Source organism: Sturnus vulgaris, chromosome 4 (genome assembly GCF_052056855.1).
Source record: "Sturnus vulgaris isolate bStuVul1 chromosome 4, bStuVul1.hap1, whole genome shotgun sequence".
Lineage (NCBI taxonomy): Eukaryota > Metazoa > Chordata > Aves > Passeriformes > Sturnidae > Sturnus > Sturnus vulgaris.
This window is the reverse complement of record NC_142246.1, coordinates 8574419-8589810: the sequence shown is the minus strand read 5'-3', so window position 1 is coordinate 8589810 and position 15392 is coordinate 8574419. Positions and strand designations below refer to the sequence as shown.

The following is a 15392-nucleotide window of genomic DNA, read 5'->3' as shown; positions in this document are numbered from 1 at the left end:
AGAGTCTAGTTTAAAGGAACCCAGCCCTATACAAAATTCATAGACTGCACATACAGCAGAACAGATGATTCTTTAAGCAGGTGCTAGTGAAACAGGTTTTATGTGGCACACAACTTCTTAATGCAACTTTGCATCTCTAGTGGAAAGCAGTGGCTTGAGTTGTTCCCATAGGCTTTCACAATACTGAGTGTTTAGCAACGAGAGTGTATTTCCAGCTCCAACTCCATTTCAGGTTCTTAAGTCTTGAAATCTTCTCTTGATACATGCCATAGAAAAGAAGGTCACTGATCTGTGCAGTCAATCCACTGCAGCTGCAGTTATCGATTCATTAAATACATTAAACTATCTTCTCAAGTACTAACATAGTAAAACCCCAGTCTTTGGAGATGAACTATCAGCAACAAACCAAATTAGAGCTGAGAGGAGTGAAAACTAAAGGAATACATCAATACTGTCTTCTGTAACTGCGACGTAGAACTGGATGATAAATGAATAACGTGAATCAAACTCTGAGAAGCCACTTCAGCAATAAACGTGAATCTAAGACATGTCTAAAAACATGTGTTTGTAGCCTGATAGAATATGTCTTCTGAATGTCAGCCTGAACATCAGTTTGCAAAATAAATATGGCAAGACAAAGACTTAGCTCTCAAAGCCACAAAAGTGAAAAGATGGAAGACAATTTGAAAGAAAACAGTGGCAAATATGGTCTAAGATCAAGAACTGTGTGCCATGTTGTATACTTTTACACAAGCTTTCTCCTCAGCTTTATTTGTAAATAGCTTTAACTTATATTTTAAAATCTGTGTGGAACCCGTCTTCTGCATATCTGAAGCATCTATGATGGTTATGGATCCTTTATGACAATTATTAATACATATTAGAATTAACAATAAATATTAATAATAAATGCAGAATTTGATCAGAGAGTCTGTAAGCAAATAATTTCTTTTTTGATTTAATGCTATAATGTATTTAATTTACAACTTTTTGTCGCTATTACAAAATCTTCATGCTTTTAATTTTTAACTTCTAGAATAAGACTTTCCTTTTCACATTACAAATGAAATTCAAGGAAGAAAACTACAGCCCAAATATTAGTTTAGATGAGAATGAGAAACAACTTTAAGTGGCAAGCTAGAGTGATTCTAATAACATCAAATTAGTTCTGATTAGCTGAAAAGGAAGAGAAGAAAGGCAAAACTTCTTTCTAAATATATATTATTGGCTCTGAATCCTGGGGCAATACTGTCAACACTAGCCTATAGAGTTTCTTCAACCATAAATGATGAAAATGATTTGTTAAATCTGATGAAAATTATTTTCAGGAATTAAAAGGAAATCCTGGCCCCAGTGTAACGCTTGACAAAAGTCATACTGATTGATAAAAGGGCTGCACTTTGCTCTCTATTTGTTCTCCTCAAGGACTGGCAAAATATTAACAAAGTTGCAATGTCTTAAATGTCACATGCTGTTTTATACTGACTTTAAAGCAGCTGCTCGTCCAAGTTCTGCTCTGAATTGGGAAATCTGGTCCAGTTTGTCTAGAATAAGTTGTTCCTTAGCTTGTTTTTCATGAATTATCTGGTCTCTCTTCTCTTCCTCTGCTGCCTTCTGTGCTTCCTTGAGTAGGGCGAGGCGTTCACGCAGCTCCACTATTGACATTTCACCAAATAAACCATGGCCACCAGTCTAGAGAACACGAAATATATGTTTAAATAACACTGTAAATACCAAGGGGAGTAAAATGAGTAAAACCAGAATATTTTGATTGTGTTCCAATTCACACTGAATATATTCTGATTTCCAGAAATATAGGGACGGTCCTAAACTTACTGGTATTTAAAAACTGTTTTAAAAATCTAGAGCATATCTTTCATAAAACATTTAAAGAAAAAGTCTTGAAAAATATATAGAAGATTAATCATAAGTACAATATATTTGCTCTCAAAAAATTATACTTAACTTAGTTTTAATCAGACTTTTGAATTTTTAAGATGTGTAAAACTACTTTTTTTTTTTTTTTAATGTGTGAAACCAGAACAGACTTTACACTAAAAATAGGCATTTTTTGTATTTATCTATTTCCAAAATGTGCATTTGGCCTATAATGGTATCTACTATTTTTATCTGAAATGACTAGGACTAAACAATACTTTGTACCCAGAAAATTCAGATCATAATGCCCAAATTTAAAATATTCAAACTTGAACGTTTAACGAAGGTTTTTTAATATCCACTTTGCAATGTGAATGATAATGAGATTCTGATATCTAAAGAGAGACTCCTGCACTTTAGTTTACAAACAAAGATGGATCATTTTCAAACAGCTTTGCAAAGGCTTTATGTTTTAGGCCCTTGCTCTTATATATACTTTTCCTCTCTTCCAAGTCCACCATTAAACCATGTCCTTAGGTACCACTTCTCATCTCCAGGGATTGCAACTCAACCACTGCCCTGGACAGTCTGTTCCAAGGCATGACAACCTTTTCTGGGAAGAAATTTTTCCTAGTGCCCAATATAAACCTCCCCTGGTGCAATTTGAGGCCATTTCACCTTGTTCTGTCACTTGTTACTTGGGAGTAAAGAGCAATGCTCACCTTGTTACCATCTCAGTTCACCTGCATTTATGGAAAACTTGCATAAACCCACACAAACAGTGAGATCCTGTGTAGCTTTCTTTACAAAATTTAATCCATTTCACTCCAACTAATACTCTTCTGTCTATCTTAACATGGTTTTAGTACACACCTTTGGTGCATATCTTGTACCATACCACCTTAAAAAAATCCCTCTTTTATTGAATACTGAGTGAGCTGTTGACAAAATAGTAGTGACCTTTCTGCTTGTGAGCTTTTCCCAAAACTAAACATGAAGGGGATGAAAAAGAAACTGGAAAAGAGAAGGATGCTCCATCATAGACACATGCTCAGACATTCCCTTTGCCTTCAAGAATTGACTGCAATTCAGTCTCTCTTCCCTGATCTGGGACACCAACTAAGCAGTATAGTCAGGTGCTTGTCCTCCAGTGATCATTCTCTGGCTTTTCCAAATGAAACAAATGGAAATCCAAGAGAGATGAAGACAGTAAGGGGAGTGGGGGGTAAGTGGCCAGGGGCAGTAAAACCACAGAACAGAGTATGACAAAAAACCTTTTGTTTGGCTGGCTTTCTACTGCTATAAGATTTTCAGCAGTTTTGGTCTCCATAACTTCTTTTCCTAAAGCTCCAAAAGTTGAGTTAGTAAAAAGAGATCACCACTGGTTTTTCATTTAAAGGCTGGTTGTGCAATATTGTCTCAGTGGTTCCTGCTTTTGTGCTCCACATGTCTGCCAATCACCTCAACAATGGTCACCAGTAGCATCAGTAGACAACTGGTAAAAGAGTTCAGTGTTATGCTGTCTTTATTTTTACATAAAAATATGTACCTTGGGAAAAGATGTACTACCATAGGTTAATGAAATGGTATTATGATTGTTCTGGGTTCACAGTTGGACTGGATGATCTTGAAGGTTTCTTCCAGACTCGCTGATTTTGTGATCTCCTCAGCTTTCACTTCAGAGTGATTTGCAAATAGCAAGAAGCATAACACTTTGCTTTTAGTTTAAACTAGTCAATGAGCATTGAGTTGTACTCATAGGAAGTGAAAGGGAAATGTTTTGCAGCATGGTATATACGTATCTATCTATATCTATCTGTATCTTTATCTATCTATGTCAGTGGTAGTGTTTGAGCATGACAAGCAGACATCAAACACATCTAGGAAAGAGAATTTGCTCGAGGCATAGAGTGGTAGAAGCTGAATGTTTTGAGTGTCTGCATTTCAAAAATGCTCAGTGAAGCCAGTGAAGTAGTTCCTAAAATAAGAAAAGTTCTATACTCATGCAGTAGATACTGCTGGTATTTAAGCAACTAAAGTACCCTGAAGGGAAGAACTGGTACTTTAAAAATTAGGAGAATTAATGGGAATTTTATGGACAAATACTTAATTGCACTAAGCCTGAAAAAGCCTTTTGTAGAAAGAAAAACCAGACAAGCTATCACTAAAAGTGTGCCAATTCACTAGAGTGCTACTGTAATAGTATAATGGAACAATGAAGTTGTGATACAGAATCACAGACCAATTTGATTTGGAAGGGACCTTAAAGACCACCTGGTCCAAACACTCTGCCATGGCCAAGAACATCCTCCTGACCAGGTTGCTTCAAGCCCCATCCAGCCCAGCCTTGAACACTTCCAGGGATGGGGCATCCATAACTTCTCTGGGCAACCTGTGCCAGTGGTTCATCACACTCATTGTAAAAATCCTATTCCTTATGTCCAATCTGCTAATCTGCTTCTGATTAGGTTAACAAATAAGATAACACATTTCTGGATGCTGCCTAAGTCTGGTTATTGCAGAGCCCAATCTCAGGCATATGAGTTGTTATGCATCAACAGCAAGTCCAAGAAGTTTAAGATACAGTTAATTCAGTCACAATAAACTATTGACTTACACAAGTAATTTACACAGAATTGTAACAGCTCAGAAGGTTTTGGGTTCTCTTGACAATCTCTTTCATATATCTGAATGTTAACAGTTTTAAAAGCAAAGGAAATTAATCGTGCTAGTTACCATGGCCATCACCACTGCAATAAGACTAAGTATATATCAGTCCAAATTTTGTGTTGATTCAGTTCTTACCCTGACTGACAAATCTTTGAATTTGTGAAGATTCATAGAACATCTTGTAACCACTGTCCAGTCTCTCTTTGGAAGATATTGGGAAACCCAGATCCTATTGGCAAAATTCAAAGAAGGTTCAAGAGGACTAAATTTCACTTGCCATCAGAATATTCTTGATAAAATTTTCGTTTTATAGACTTTGTCAAGGTTCCATTTCAGATCTAACTTTTGTCATGCAATATGACAAAATACGACAGGTATGGGGTCACTTTGCACTTCATCCATCCAGACTGTGATATACCTGTAATCCCTCTGAACGTGTGAGACACATACAGTACACATTAATGTAAAAATGGAAGTCGTCTCTTTTGAGCTTACCTCTGTTAAATCAATAAACTTGTGTCTGATGCTAGGTATAGACTCAATAGTTCGTATTTGTTGAATTAGTTCATATCTTTTCCTATTCTGGTCCTCCTTTTCTGCTAAAGCTTGCCGGAGAAGTTCTTCACTTTCTTCACAAACCTGCTGAACTGAAAGATAAGAATGAATCTCAGTTAGCTGTTTGCCTATTTTAACAAGTAGTCCATCTGAAGGAAAATTCATATTCATTCCTGAATAGTGATAATAATGCTCATCTAAAGGTACTTGAGGAACAGTCTGGTATTGGTAGGAGGAATCATTAAAGAAACAAATGAGTACTTCCCACCTCCACCATCTATCCTCCTATTCAGCACATAAGTGTACAATATACATACACAGACACTTTGAATTACTGCTTTGTAATTTCTATTCTCATTTGTACATACTGTTTCATTACTTAATAAAAGGATAGTATAAAATAGAAAACATTCATAGCCTTCCAAGCTATGCATATCCTAGAAATGACCAAATTGCAAAGGTTCTGCTAGTCCATTTTGGAGTGACTAACACTTTGCCTGCCTCAATCCTTATGAATACAAGTATGGAGATAGACAAGCAGAGAAGCCTGCATTTGACAAAAAGTATAGTCATTTACATGTGCTGCTTTTTAGATGGAAGGGAAGCTGGTTGCAGAACATTAGCGATGTATTTCTCCTGTTTAAACAAAGAGTAATTCCCATGACTAGTAGCTTAGAATTTCTGATCTACTCATTACCAACTGATTCCTGAACTCATATTCATACATTCATGGCAATGTATAGCCTGGATCTTTCCCTCAATTTCACTTTCCCTTCTGTAAAAATTGTAATTGGCCCACTAAAAGAAAGATGAACTAATTTGGAGATATTTAGCATCACCTCTCATTTTTCTGGCAATATATATACCTATCTGTTGTTTGTGTTCCTGGATCTTTGCTTTTACTTGCTTTACATTCTTGTGTCCTTCCATGACCTGTTCCACCAGCTCTTTCATTTCTCTCTGTTCCTGTAGACGTTTCTCTGCATACAGGTGCATCAGCTCTGCTTTCTAAATCACAAACAAATAGTTGAATACAACTCCTGCCAAGCGGTGATCATTGAAAATCATTGAAACAGGGCAAGGACAATTGGATTCAAACTATTACATCATCCACAAAAGTAGTAAAGGACAATGGCTGGGGACGAGAAAGAGACCCAGATTTAAGCTCCCCTCTTTGTGTTTTATTTACACACAACTGCCCTGCATGACATTTGTACTTCTATTTTCCATGATTCCCTCCTACATGTTTCCAAAAGCAGACAGAAAGAGTAATTTCTGGATCTGGTTGTGAGATAGCAAGAAGTATGCTAATGTAATACACTGCTAGTTGCGTGCCTGCAGGATGTTCTTGGGCCCAAGTCATAGCTCTGTAATGTCAAATCCGCTTTTGGGTACTATGTTCCTTTCTTGTCAGAGCAAAGGAACAAGAAGCAGGAAAATCGATTTTCTCAGACTAGACTCCTGGCTGTTCTTCCTGCTTTAGATGGAAGACCAGAGTCTTAAAAGAAGCAAGTAGGTCAGCATGACAGCTGAACATGGGTGAATGGGGAATGGGTGCCCAGTACATCTGCAGATCTGTGTATGGATGACATCCCCTGCTTGTTGACAAGCAAAGGGACCTACGTGGAATTGGTTGGGTTAGAGGAAGTCTTATTTGCATATCCTCAAATCTATTCATTTTGGGACATTTCTGCTAACAAACAAAACACATGCTCTGAAGTGAATATAACAATTGCAATAATTTTGGAATGAGTATGAGCAATTACACTATGCTCAGTTACACACACTAGGGTTCACTTCAAGTTCTTGCTATAGTTGTTCTAAACAAACATCAAGGCTCAATGCCAGAAAAGACTGAAAGTTATTATAGGACAGAAAAGGAACTAATTAAGCAAATTTTCCTTTTGTAGCATGGTCTTTATGAAAGTTTTGTACATTTGTGGTCCCATTTCCTGCTGCAGAGAGACTGCACTGACATTTGTGAGATGGTCAAGAGAGAGGTAGCGGCCTACAGGGCATAGCAACAACTGGGCAAATAGAAAAGGATGTGACGGTGGCTATGAAAAGTTTAAAATCTATAGTATTTGGTGATTCTTGATTAGCTGTTTAGTTTATAAGAAAAGCAAGCACTGGGAAAATGTAATGTGAGTTGTGAAAATAAAAATAAGATCAAGCAATGATTTTGAGAAACTGTGATTTGCCAGATTGAAAACAGTGTGAAAATATTTCTTGGCATAAATATTCAGTTTTCCATACAGATGGATCCAAAGAGGGTTTTCTGTCTGAATTTTCACCTAAGAGAGATCTAAGTGTGTCAGATAATATAAAGTAAATTGAATTATATCAGTTTAAGAAAACAAATACTTTCATATTTGTGGCTCTCATTTTATCATGATAAAGAAATCAGTTATATTTTGTTGATTTCAATGCTAATGGTGCTTAGTATCTCAGTAGCTGTTCAAAAGGGATTTGTATAATGACAGAATAGAGGGAGCATGCTTTGACCTCTGCTTTTATTCAATTGACTTCATAAGTGTTAATCAAGTAAAAAAACCTTGTAAAAAATACTTTCATGTATAAGCATTACTGTATCTGGAAGTTATACCCTCCTTTTCCTTGTTTGCAGATGCCAGTGAGTAAAGACACTGCATAGAATTTTACACCTCTAATAGTAGGCATCATCTGTGCTATGATTTGCAGAGATTGGAAGTCAGCAAAATTTGAGCATCCCTGTATGTATTACCTCTTCTCTCAACAGATCAGCTTTCTTCTTATTTTCTTGGATTACATTCTGATGGGCTAGAACTGCCTCTTCATAACTCAGTTTTCCTTGAAGCCTCCTGCACTCTATTTCAGCCAGCTGTTCTTCCAAATCTTTTCCACGCATCTGTTTCTGCCATTCCAAGAATTCAGATGGGTCTCCAGCCCCTTGTTGCAAATTTTCAATTCTGCAAGAGAGTAAAGAAAAAGAGTATACTATTCTAGAGACTTAGCTTTGTAGCCCTGCCTTGCTTCGTAAAACATTTCCAGTAGCCTTTGATAGAAAATGTTTGATCTCTGCAGAGGAAAAAGGCAGTCATCACAAAGTCATTTGACAGATACATTTTAATTCCAGTCTAAGAGGTGTTTCTACTATGTGTAAAGCCTGAGAAAGCCAGACTGGAAGAAAGTGCTTGAGAGCATGGACCTGAAAGTTTTCAGTAAAATAAAGCCCCAAGAGAGGGCAAACTTTAGCTATGTATGGATTCTCGTAAGGAGTAGAGAGAATCAGGGTAAAGGGATGTACATTTTCTCAGAGGACTGCTTTGCTTAGAGGTAGAAAGAACAAATAACTTTTCTCTATGGCAATCTTCTTGTTCACGTTAACACAGAGAACAAAAAACTTCTGCTTAGCACTATTTCTGTTTTGTATTTTGTCAATTAAATAGTATTGCTGTAATGAGGCAAAGAAGAATTCAGCTGTTAAGCAAATTCACATGCCTATTTTTTTGTGCTCAGCTGAGAGAGAAAAACGTAGCAGAACCCTGGGGCAAGCCCATCAAAGTCCTGCAGCAGAGGAGGGAATGAGCCAAAAACTAGGGCAGGGACACAAACTTGGAGTGAATTGCCTCCTACTGCCACTCCCCAATGCTTATACATGTGATGTATCTATCTCTATATATATGTCTCTGTTTTGTGTTAAAATGCAGCTGAAGATTAAAACTCACTAAGATAAAATAGTGTCAAGTTACAGGGAACTATTCCTTTGCTAAGTGGAACAAATTCTGCCAGCTAGAGTGAACAGTAGCACATGTAATATGGAAGAACATGAATATATGTGAATAGCTGATAACAGAACCTGAGTGATTTTTTATATCTACCTGTTAATATCCTGATGCATGAACCAAAACCTGCTAGGTCCAAAGATCAAATCCAAACTTACATGGTCTTTCCAGGACTCAAAACGCTATCAATATTTAGTGCTTAGCCTGCTAAGCCAGTTGGATTAAAAGTAATACTAAAACAAGATGACATGAGTTTTATCTCTGTGAAGTTTTTTTAGTGAAAATGTTATGTGATGCTAGCTGTAGAACACAACCTTCAGTGGCCATCCAGGAGTCACCCTCTCTCTAGTAAACATTCTCTGAAAATCTGCGTTGCTGAATAAGGAGGAATCCTTATGTCAGGATTTCTTAGAGTGCTAAATGCACAAAAGGACCTGCAACCTCTTATCAACCCCCTTCCTCACCATCCTGGATTCAGTGCTCGTGTTCAAAGACAGCTCTGCTGCAGTGTTACTGTCTAACACTGGATGGGACTGGAGTGAAAAGAACCGTGTGAGGAAGAGCTATGAAAAGCCCCAGTCGGTGTGTATGTAGTTTTTTCCCAGGAGACACATTTAAACCGGGGTTAACAGCCTTGGTGCTTGCCTGCATTACTCCACAGATCAGCCTGCACCCAGCCGGGGGCCGAGTTGACCCTGCCTTCTTGACTTGGCTTCCTGGCTGGACCTCAGTCAGACTCTTCCCTTTGGACTCTCATAGCACCCTTGGCTGACCCCGCTGTCTGTCCCTGGATCTGTCCTGCTGCCTGCCAGGGTATCATGGAGCTGCTGTCAGTGACTGTCCCTACATGTCCTGCTGTCACTCTCAGCTCTTGGCTTATCTTTAAGGAACAGCACATTCTTAGTGTGCTCTATCTTACTGTGATAGAAATGGACAGGTATTTTTATGTACAAACAAGTTCAAGTATCAAACTTGGCATGTAGTTCACCACAACCATTGAAGAAAATAGAAATATATTAAATTGTTTGGCTTAATGTAGATGCATCTTGTACAAAGGACACAGATGTGTATTCAGGTCATTATTTAGTCTGGAGAATGGGATTAAATATAAAAGTGATCCCTGTTGGACTTTGAAAGTGGACACTAGCCAGAGTGCTAAATCAGAACACAGTAACACTGTACAGCACCTACACAAGAAGAATTACTTTACTGTAGATCTTTTCTTCAGTCCACTTCAATCCACTTCTCTCTTCATTTGTCAACTGCTTTTATAGAATAGAATGCCCCTACAACATATCCATCGGTTTAGTTTACCTGGAATTTACTTAATTATTTTTGATGTGGTTCACTATCCTATATCCAGGGATGTGAAAAGCAATCCTTGGTGGAGCACGGTCATACCTTCTGAGCTCCTCTTCCAATTTCCGCTGGTAGAGGGCACCCTCCCTCAAAATAGCCGCTGTGTTTAATTTAATGGGTATATTGTCAATCTGTCAGGAAAGGGAATGTATATTCCATACTTAGTAATGTAAACCATAAAACAGAGTATAAAAACATCTCAGTGGGTTAAATAAATTGACCCAAGAAAGCATAAATTTTGCTTAAAGCATTCATCTAGCATTAATCTGACATTCACAATGAAATTGCATGCTGTTCATAAACCACTCAAGCTGCTTAAGAAATCAGCAAAGTCCCCCAAGTGGATTATAAATTTGTAATCACTCTTGGACCATGTCAAATCCCATAGAATGTCTTCACTTCCTTTCATATTTTCTAGTGCTCATATACACTGTGAAAGGATTTGATCTGTTTTGGACAAAGACAATAAACTGCCTCTCTGAAAGGCAGTCAGCCAAAACAATGAAGTAAAACAAAAGCAGCACCTTTCATAGGAAGATCTTAGAATAATTTTATAAATAAACATTATTATAATGTAGAATTATTTCCAAGACAATTGGAATCACCCATTGCCATATCCATTTTCAATATAGCAGAAGTGAAGAACAGTTCTCAGTCACTTTCAGACCTCAAGGTGTAACTTGGACTAGATCCTGTGGCTGTTTTGTTAAGTCTTCAAAGTATTGTGTTAAGACTGACTCCCAGACAACTTCTAAATACTGAGGGAGGAAAGGATCAATTTCTCTCCTAGTTAAAATTGTTCCCTGCACAGGTAGGGTATTCAGAGAAAATGGGTCACCTTTGCAGACACATGTAAGAGACCTGATGTGAACCAAGGCAAAGCAGTGCTGCTGAAATAAGAACTGGGATCATTCCTGCAGAAAACAAAGCTTAGTCATAACACATTTGACTTAAATCCAGACAAGTTCTTTGTTCAGAATTCAAACGTATTTAAATTCCAAATGAAGAACTTAATGAGTAGCTGAGAAACAGGTGCACAGAATCACTCAAGCTACATACTGCAAATATTGTATGCAGAAACATGAAATCTCCTAAAATACATAACAGAAAAAAGCATGTGTTATAAATTATATTAATTAGGTGGTTTGAAGATAGCAAGTGCATTCCACTAGAATTCACTAGGTAAAATTACTGTTTTTACACAGCATAATTTAATGCAAAAAAATGTAATTACCTGTCAGTTTCTTGACAATGATAACTTGAAGAATTTAGGAAAAGAATCCAAACCAACGTATTTTATTTCTTTTGTTTGACTAACTAGGACTTCTTAATGCCCAGTCTACCTTTTGATCTGCGTCTCAACGCATCTCAAAGTCTTCTGCATTATATGAACACTTTGTATTTTATGCCCGTACTGTGTATAAAATGTTTCCTTAGAGTTGACATTTTCTCTGACACATGTAGATTTTACATCCTTTTGAAAGTTTTCTGTGTATACAGATTTGATTTATTTACCAACTACAATTTGGATAGAGAACTGAACTAAGAACGATTATGGAAATACCTTAAACTTCAGTTTCACAGTTTATTGACCAGAAATCTAACTGACAATGAAACAGAAATACAGCAATATAGTCAAAATAACTAGGACTCCCAAGACATGGGCAGGCAGGTAAAAGTAAAAGAACTGGATAGATTTTCTATATCATATAATATCAAGGAAGTTCTGAATTTTACTCATTCTCTTCCTGTCATGAGATATCTTCCCTTTTTTCCAGATGAGAAAATAGAAGTAAGTGGGAAAGTTACAGAACACTAATTCTTGTGGAAAAATATATTCACTATTGCCACCTAATGAACATGCAACAGCTCACCAAAACCAATAAATATGCAAAGAGCAAATATGATATGAGCAAGAGGCAGACTGAGACAGAGCAGTGATGCATTTGTATGGTCTCATTCTCCCAGTGAAAAGGATGAATAGCTACTTTGGAACAGCAAGAGAAATATATATTATGTGCAGCAGCAATTGTCTCTAAAATTAATAAAAAAAAATTCATATACTTCAGGTATTCTAAAAAGAGGGCAGCAAAATACCAGTTGGTTAAAATATTATATAATTTCGTGAATTTGAAGACATATATATAAAATTTTAATCTACCTTGGATAAACCATCCTCTTAAAATTTGTCTACTCAGTTGCACAGGCAGGAAGGCAATAGCAATAGAAAGTATTTTAAAAGTCAATAACAATATGCCTATCTCTGCTTGAAAGTTACAACAGCATCTTGAATATCACCTAACCAACCTTAAGGCAAATGTGTTTAGACAAGATAAAACTGTTTATGCATCTAGAGGAGATACCAGCGAGTTTTAAAAGTGGCCCTAATCAATGCCAGGGGGTGCCAGATCCATTTTTTCTTGATGCAATTTAGACAGATGGCTTGACTCTTGTTAGTCTGCACTAAAGTTTTATTATTTTATATTATCAGAAAGGGCAGTGGAATATACAGTTTTGAACTGAGCCCATGTAATAATTACAGGTTACATGTGTCTGTTTTAACTATGTATATGTTTACTGGTTTGGTATTTTTTCTCTTTCTTTTTCTGCAAAATGAACCAGGATCTTATTACCTTACTGTAATTTAAATGCTGCTGGACTGTAAGCAAGCAGACTGACTAGCTGACACTGTTACTAAAGATAACTTCAGTGTGTGATAAATGCCAGACAGGCTTTAGAAATACTTGCCAGATGCTCAGTCCCCCAAGTGGAGAATCAATCTTTTCACAGTGTTTATGAGCTGCACCTAAATACATAGTTTTAAAGAGTAGGCAGGCCTGCTCACAGGATATTTGAGACCCAATACAAGCACAGCTGGAATTATTCTGCATAAGAACTTGAAACAAATGAAGGGTGCCAGATTGAACAATATAAAACTGAAGATTATCTGTAGTGCAGTTATTGCAGAAACAGCAATGTGAGTTTTCATGTGTTCCACTGTTAAGGCTGAACAGCTCTTTCCCCATGTTTACAATTCTCTGACCCTTGAAAATTCTACAAGAGAAGCAATCAGGATAGTGGATTTCATGACCTCAGTATGTGCCTGAAGGAAACAAGAGAAACATCCAGCCTGGTTGTACACTGTGTATCAGACAGTCATCAGCTGCAATGATTGCTCAGCATTCTTTAGGATCTCATTTTGAATCAGTGATGCCCTGATGCAAGATTCTTCTGTCCTTATGCTGACTTCTTAAACCAAGGTTTCACAATACTTTTTTTGCTGGGGACAATTCTCATTTGATACTATTTTACAAAAATCTTCTCCCATTGTAACTGGAAACACTGTTAAGACAATATGGTTACATTGTGCAACTGCACAGAGTTGACCTCAGGCACCGAAAGGTTTTGATCACCCTGAAGAGTCTGACCCAGGACCTCCACTCACACCATCTGCTCACTGGCCCCGGAGCCCTAGTTAGACTCAGAAATGGCTTTCAGTTTCCATTATGCTGAGAATTCTTCCACTCCTGATTCTCTCCATTTCTGTCCCCTGCTATCATGGACCTGGGTTGCTGTTGTAGCTTTGTCTCCTGATGGGACTTTTGGGTGGACCCAGACCTGACTGGTTACCTTGTTTTGTCCGAGGATGACTTGCTGTCAGCAGAACCCCTCACTGCCACCGACCTCCTCCCATTAAGATACTGTGTCCTGCTTGGTGAGGGCATTGCCTCTGCTTACATCACCTTTAGCTCCTGATTTCTCCTCTTGTGCAGTAGCCCTGCTCTTGTCAGTCCCTGACATTTCTTTGTGGATTACCAATGGTGCATAGGACAAAATCTATGAACCACAGATCCAATCCATCCCATGCTCCTGGCCAAAGACCATGTAAAACACGGGTTCAAGTCAAGTTTCCATCACCACAAGACTTGCATGTGTGACAAATGTTCAACTACATCTGACAACAGTTCCTTAAAGGTTACTCACCTTGCTTTGGATCTTTTGAGCCTTGAATGATGGTTTACTCTCCATACTGTCTTGTATGTTCTGCAGTTCAAACCAAAAATACATTATTTCATTTCAGAAACAAATTTTCAATTACTCAGCAAAAGATACTAGGTATTTATCAACACTAACACTTGAATATTCATCAAATATTTTTTGGAGAGTAACAAATACACAGGGGACCTATTTTGGAATTGTAATACACACAAAAACTTACAATGTACACCCAATCTAGGGGGAAAACAGCTATACAAAAGTAGGTCCAAATATTGACTAAAAAAATGCTAAGAAGTTACAGTGATTCTTTCTTTGACTATGAAATATTACTTACATATATATATGAATATACTCAGCTTTTAACTGAAATAGATACTGAGGGGACAAAATAGGATGTCAAAACATGCTTCATGAAATTATTAATTAGTGTTAGAATTCTACTGATGCTTATTAATTTAATGATGTTAGCTACAGATACTGATGTGAAACTGTCTGGTATCATGGGGATGAACACAGTGCATAGAATATGCATCACTGATGCTGAAATGAATATATTACATACATAATTTGGTGACATAACTGTGAACTGGGAATGAACCAAAGCAAGGATTCTGTATGAATGGGACCATTATTCCCTCAGCTTAGCTGCTCTATGGCATCAAAGTTAATGGAAAAATAATATGTGGATTTAGAGAAATATTGCCAGTTTGGAGATTTGTTGGAGCAGTTTCACAGTATGGCTGCTTGTCTCAAAATTAGGAAAATAATAAAGTAGCACCAGAAGTATAAGAAAAGGGGGTTGTACATTATGCATTCAAAGAGGCAAATGCTGGTACAAGGATGTAATGACACTATGGCTATAAATCATAGCACATAATAATTCTTAAGCCCAAATAAACATAATTTTTCAAATAGCTTTAATAATTTTTCAAGATGTCTTTAAATACTCCAGTCATTTTTCATCTCCCTACTTGAGAATTTTTCAGCATGTATTTTGTACCATACCTCTCTCTTTTCAGGCTTGATGACTGCACACCTGAACTGGTTAGTATTTGCTTTCAGGAGCAGATCCTAAAATTAAAACAATTATCTTAAAGAGTGTGGTACATTTAAATTCTCTAAGAATTATTTTATGTCTCAAAAAGTCTTGTAGCCCCAAGCACTTTA

At 37.2% G+C, this 15392-nt stretch overlaps 1 protein-coding gene across 7 annotated transcripts in view; it reads right to left on the bottom strand.

Annotated features, from left to right (window-relative positions):
• CFAP99 (cilia and flagella associated protein 99) overlaps positions 1-15392 on the bottom strand; it is a 54016-nt gene that overhangs the window by 6598 nt on the left and 32026 nt on the right. For 5 of the 7 annotated variants that reach the window (XM_014895248.2, XM_088163037.1, XM_088163034.1 and 2 more), the window contains 7 exons: positions 15231-15296; positions 14211-14270; positions 10269-10357; positions 7847-8051; positions 5970-6111; positions 5044-5195; positions 1487-1692 (listed from right to left, as the gene is read on the bottom strand). In XM_014895248.2, the coding sequence (XP_014750734.2) occupies positions 1487-1692; positions 5044-5195; positions 5970-6111; positions 7847-8051; positions 10269-10357; positions 14211-14270; positions 15231-15296 (920 nt within the window). The remainder of the gene's footprint in view (positions 1-1486; positions 1693-5043; positions 5196-5969; positions 6112-7846; positions 8052-10268; positions 10358-14210; positions 14271-15230; positions 15297-15392) is intronic. The other 2 variants (XM_088163035.1, XM_088163039.1) reach the window with 1 other exon arrangement.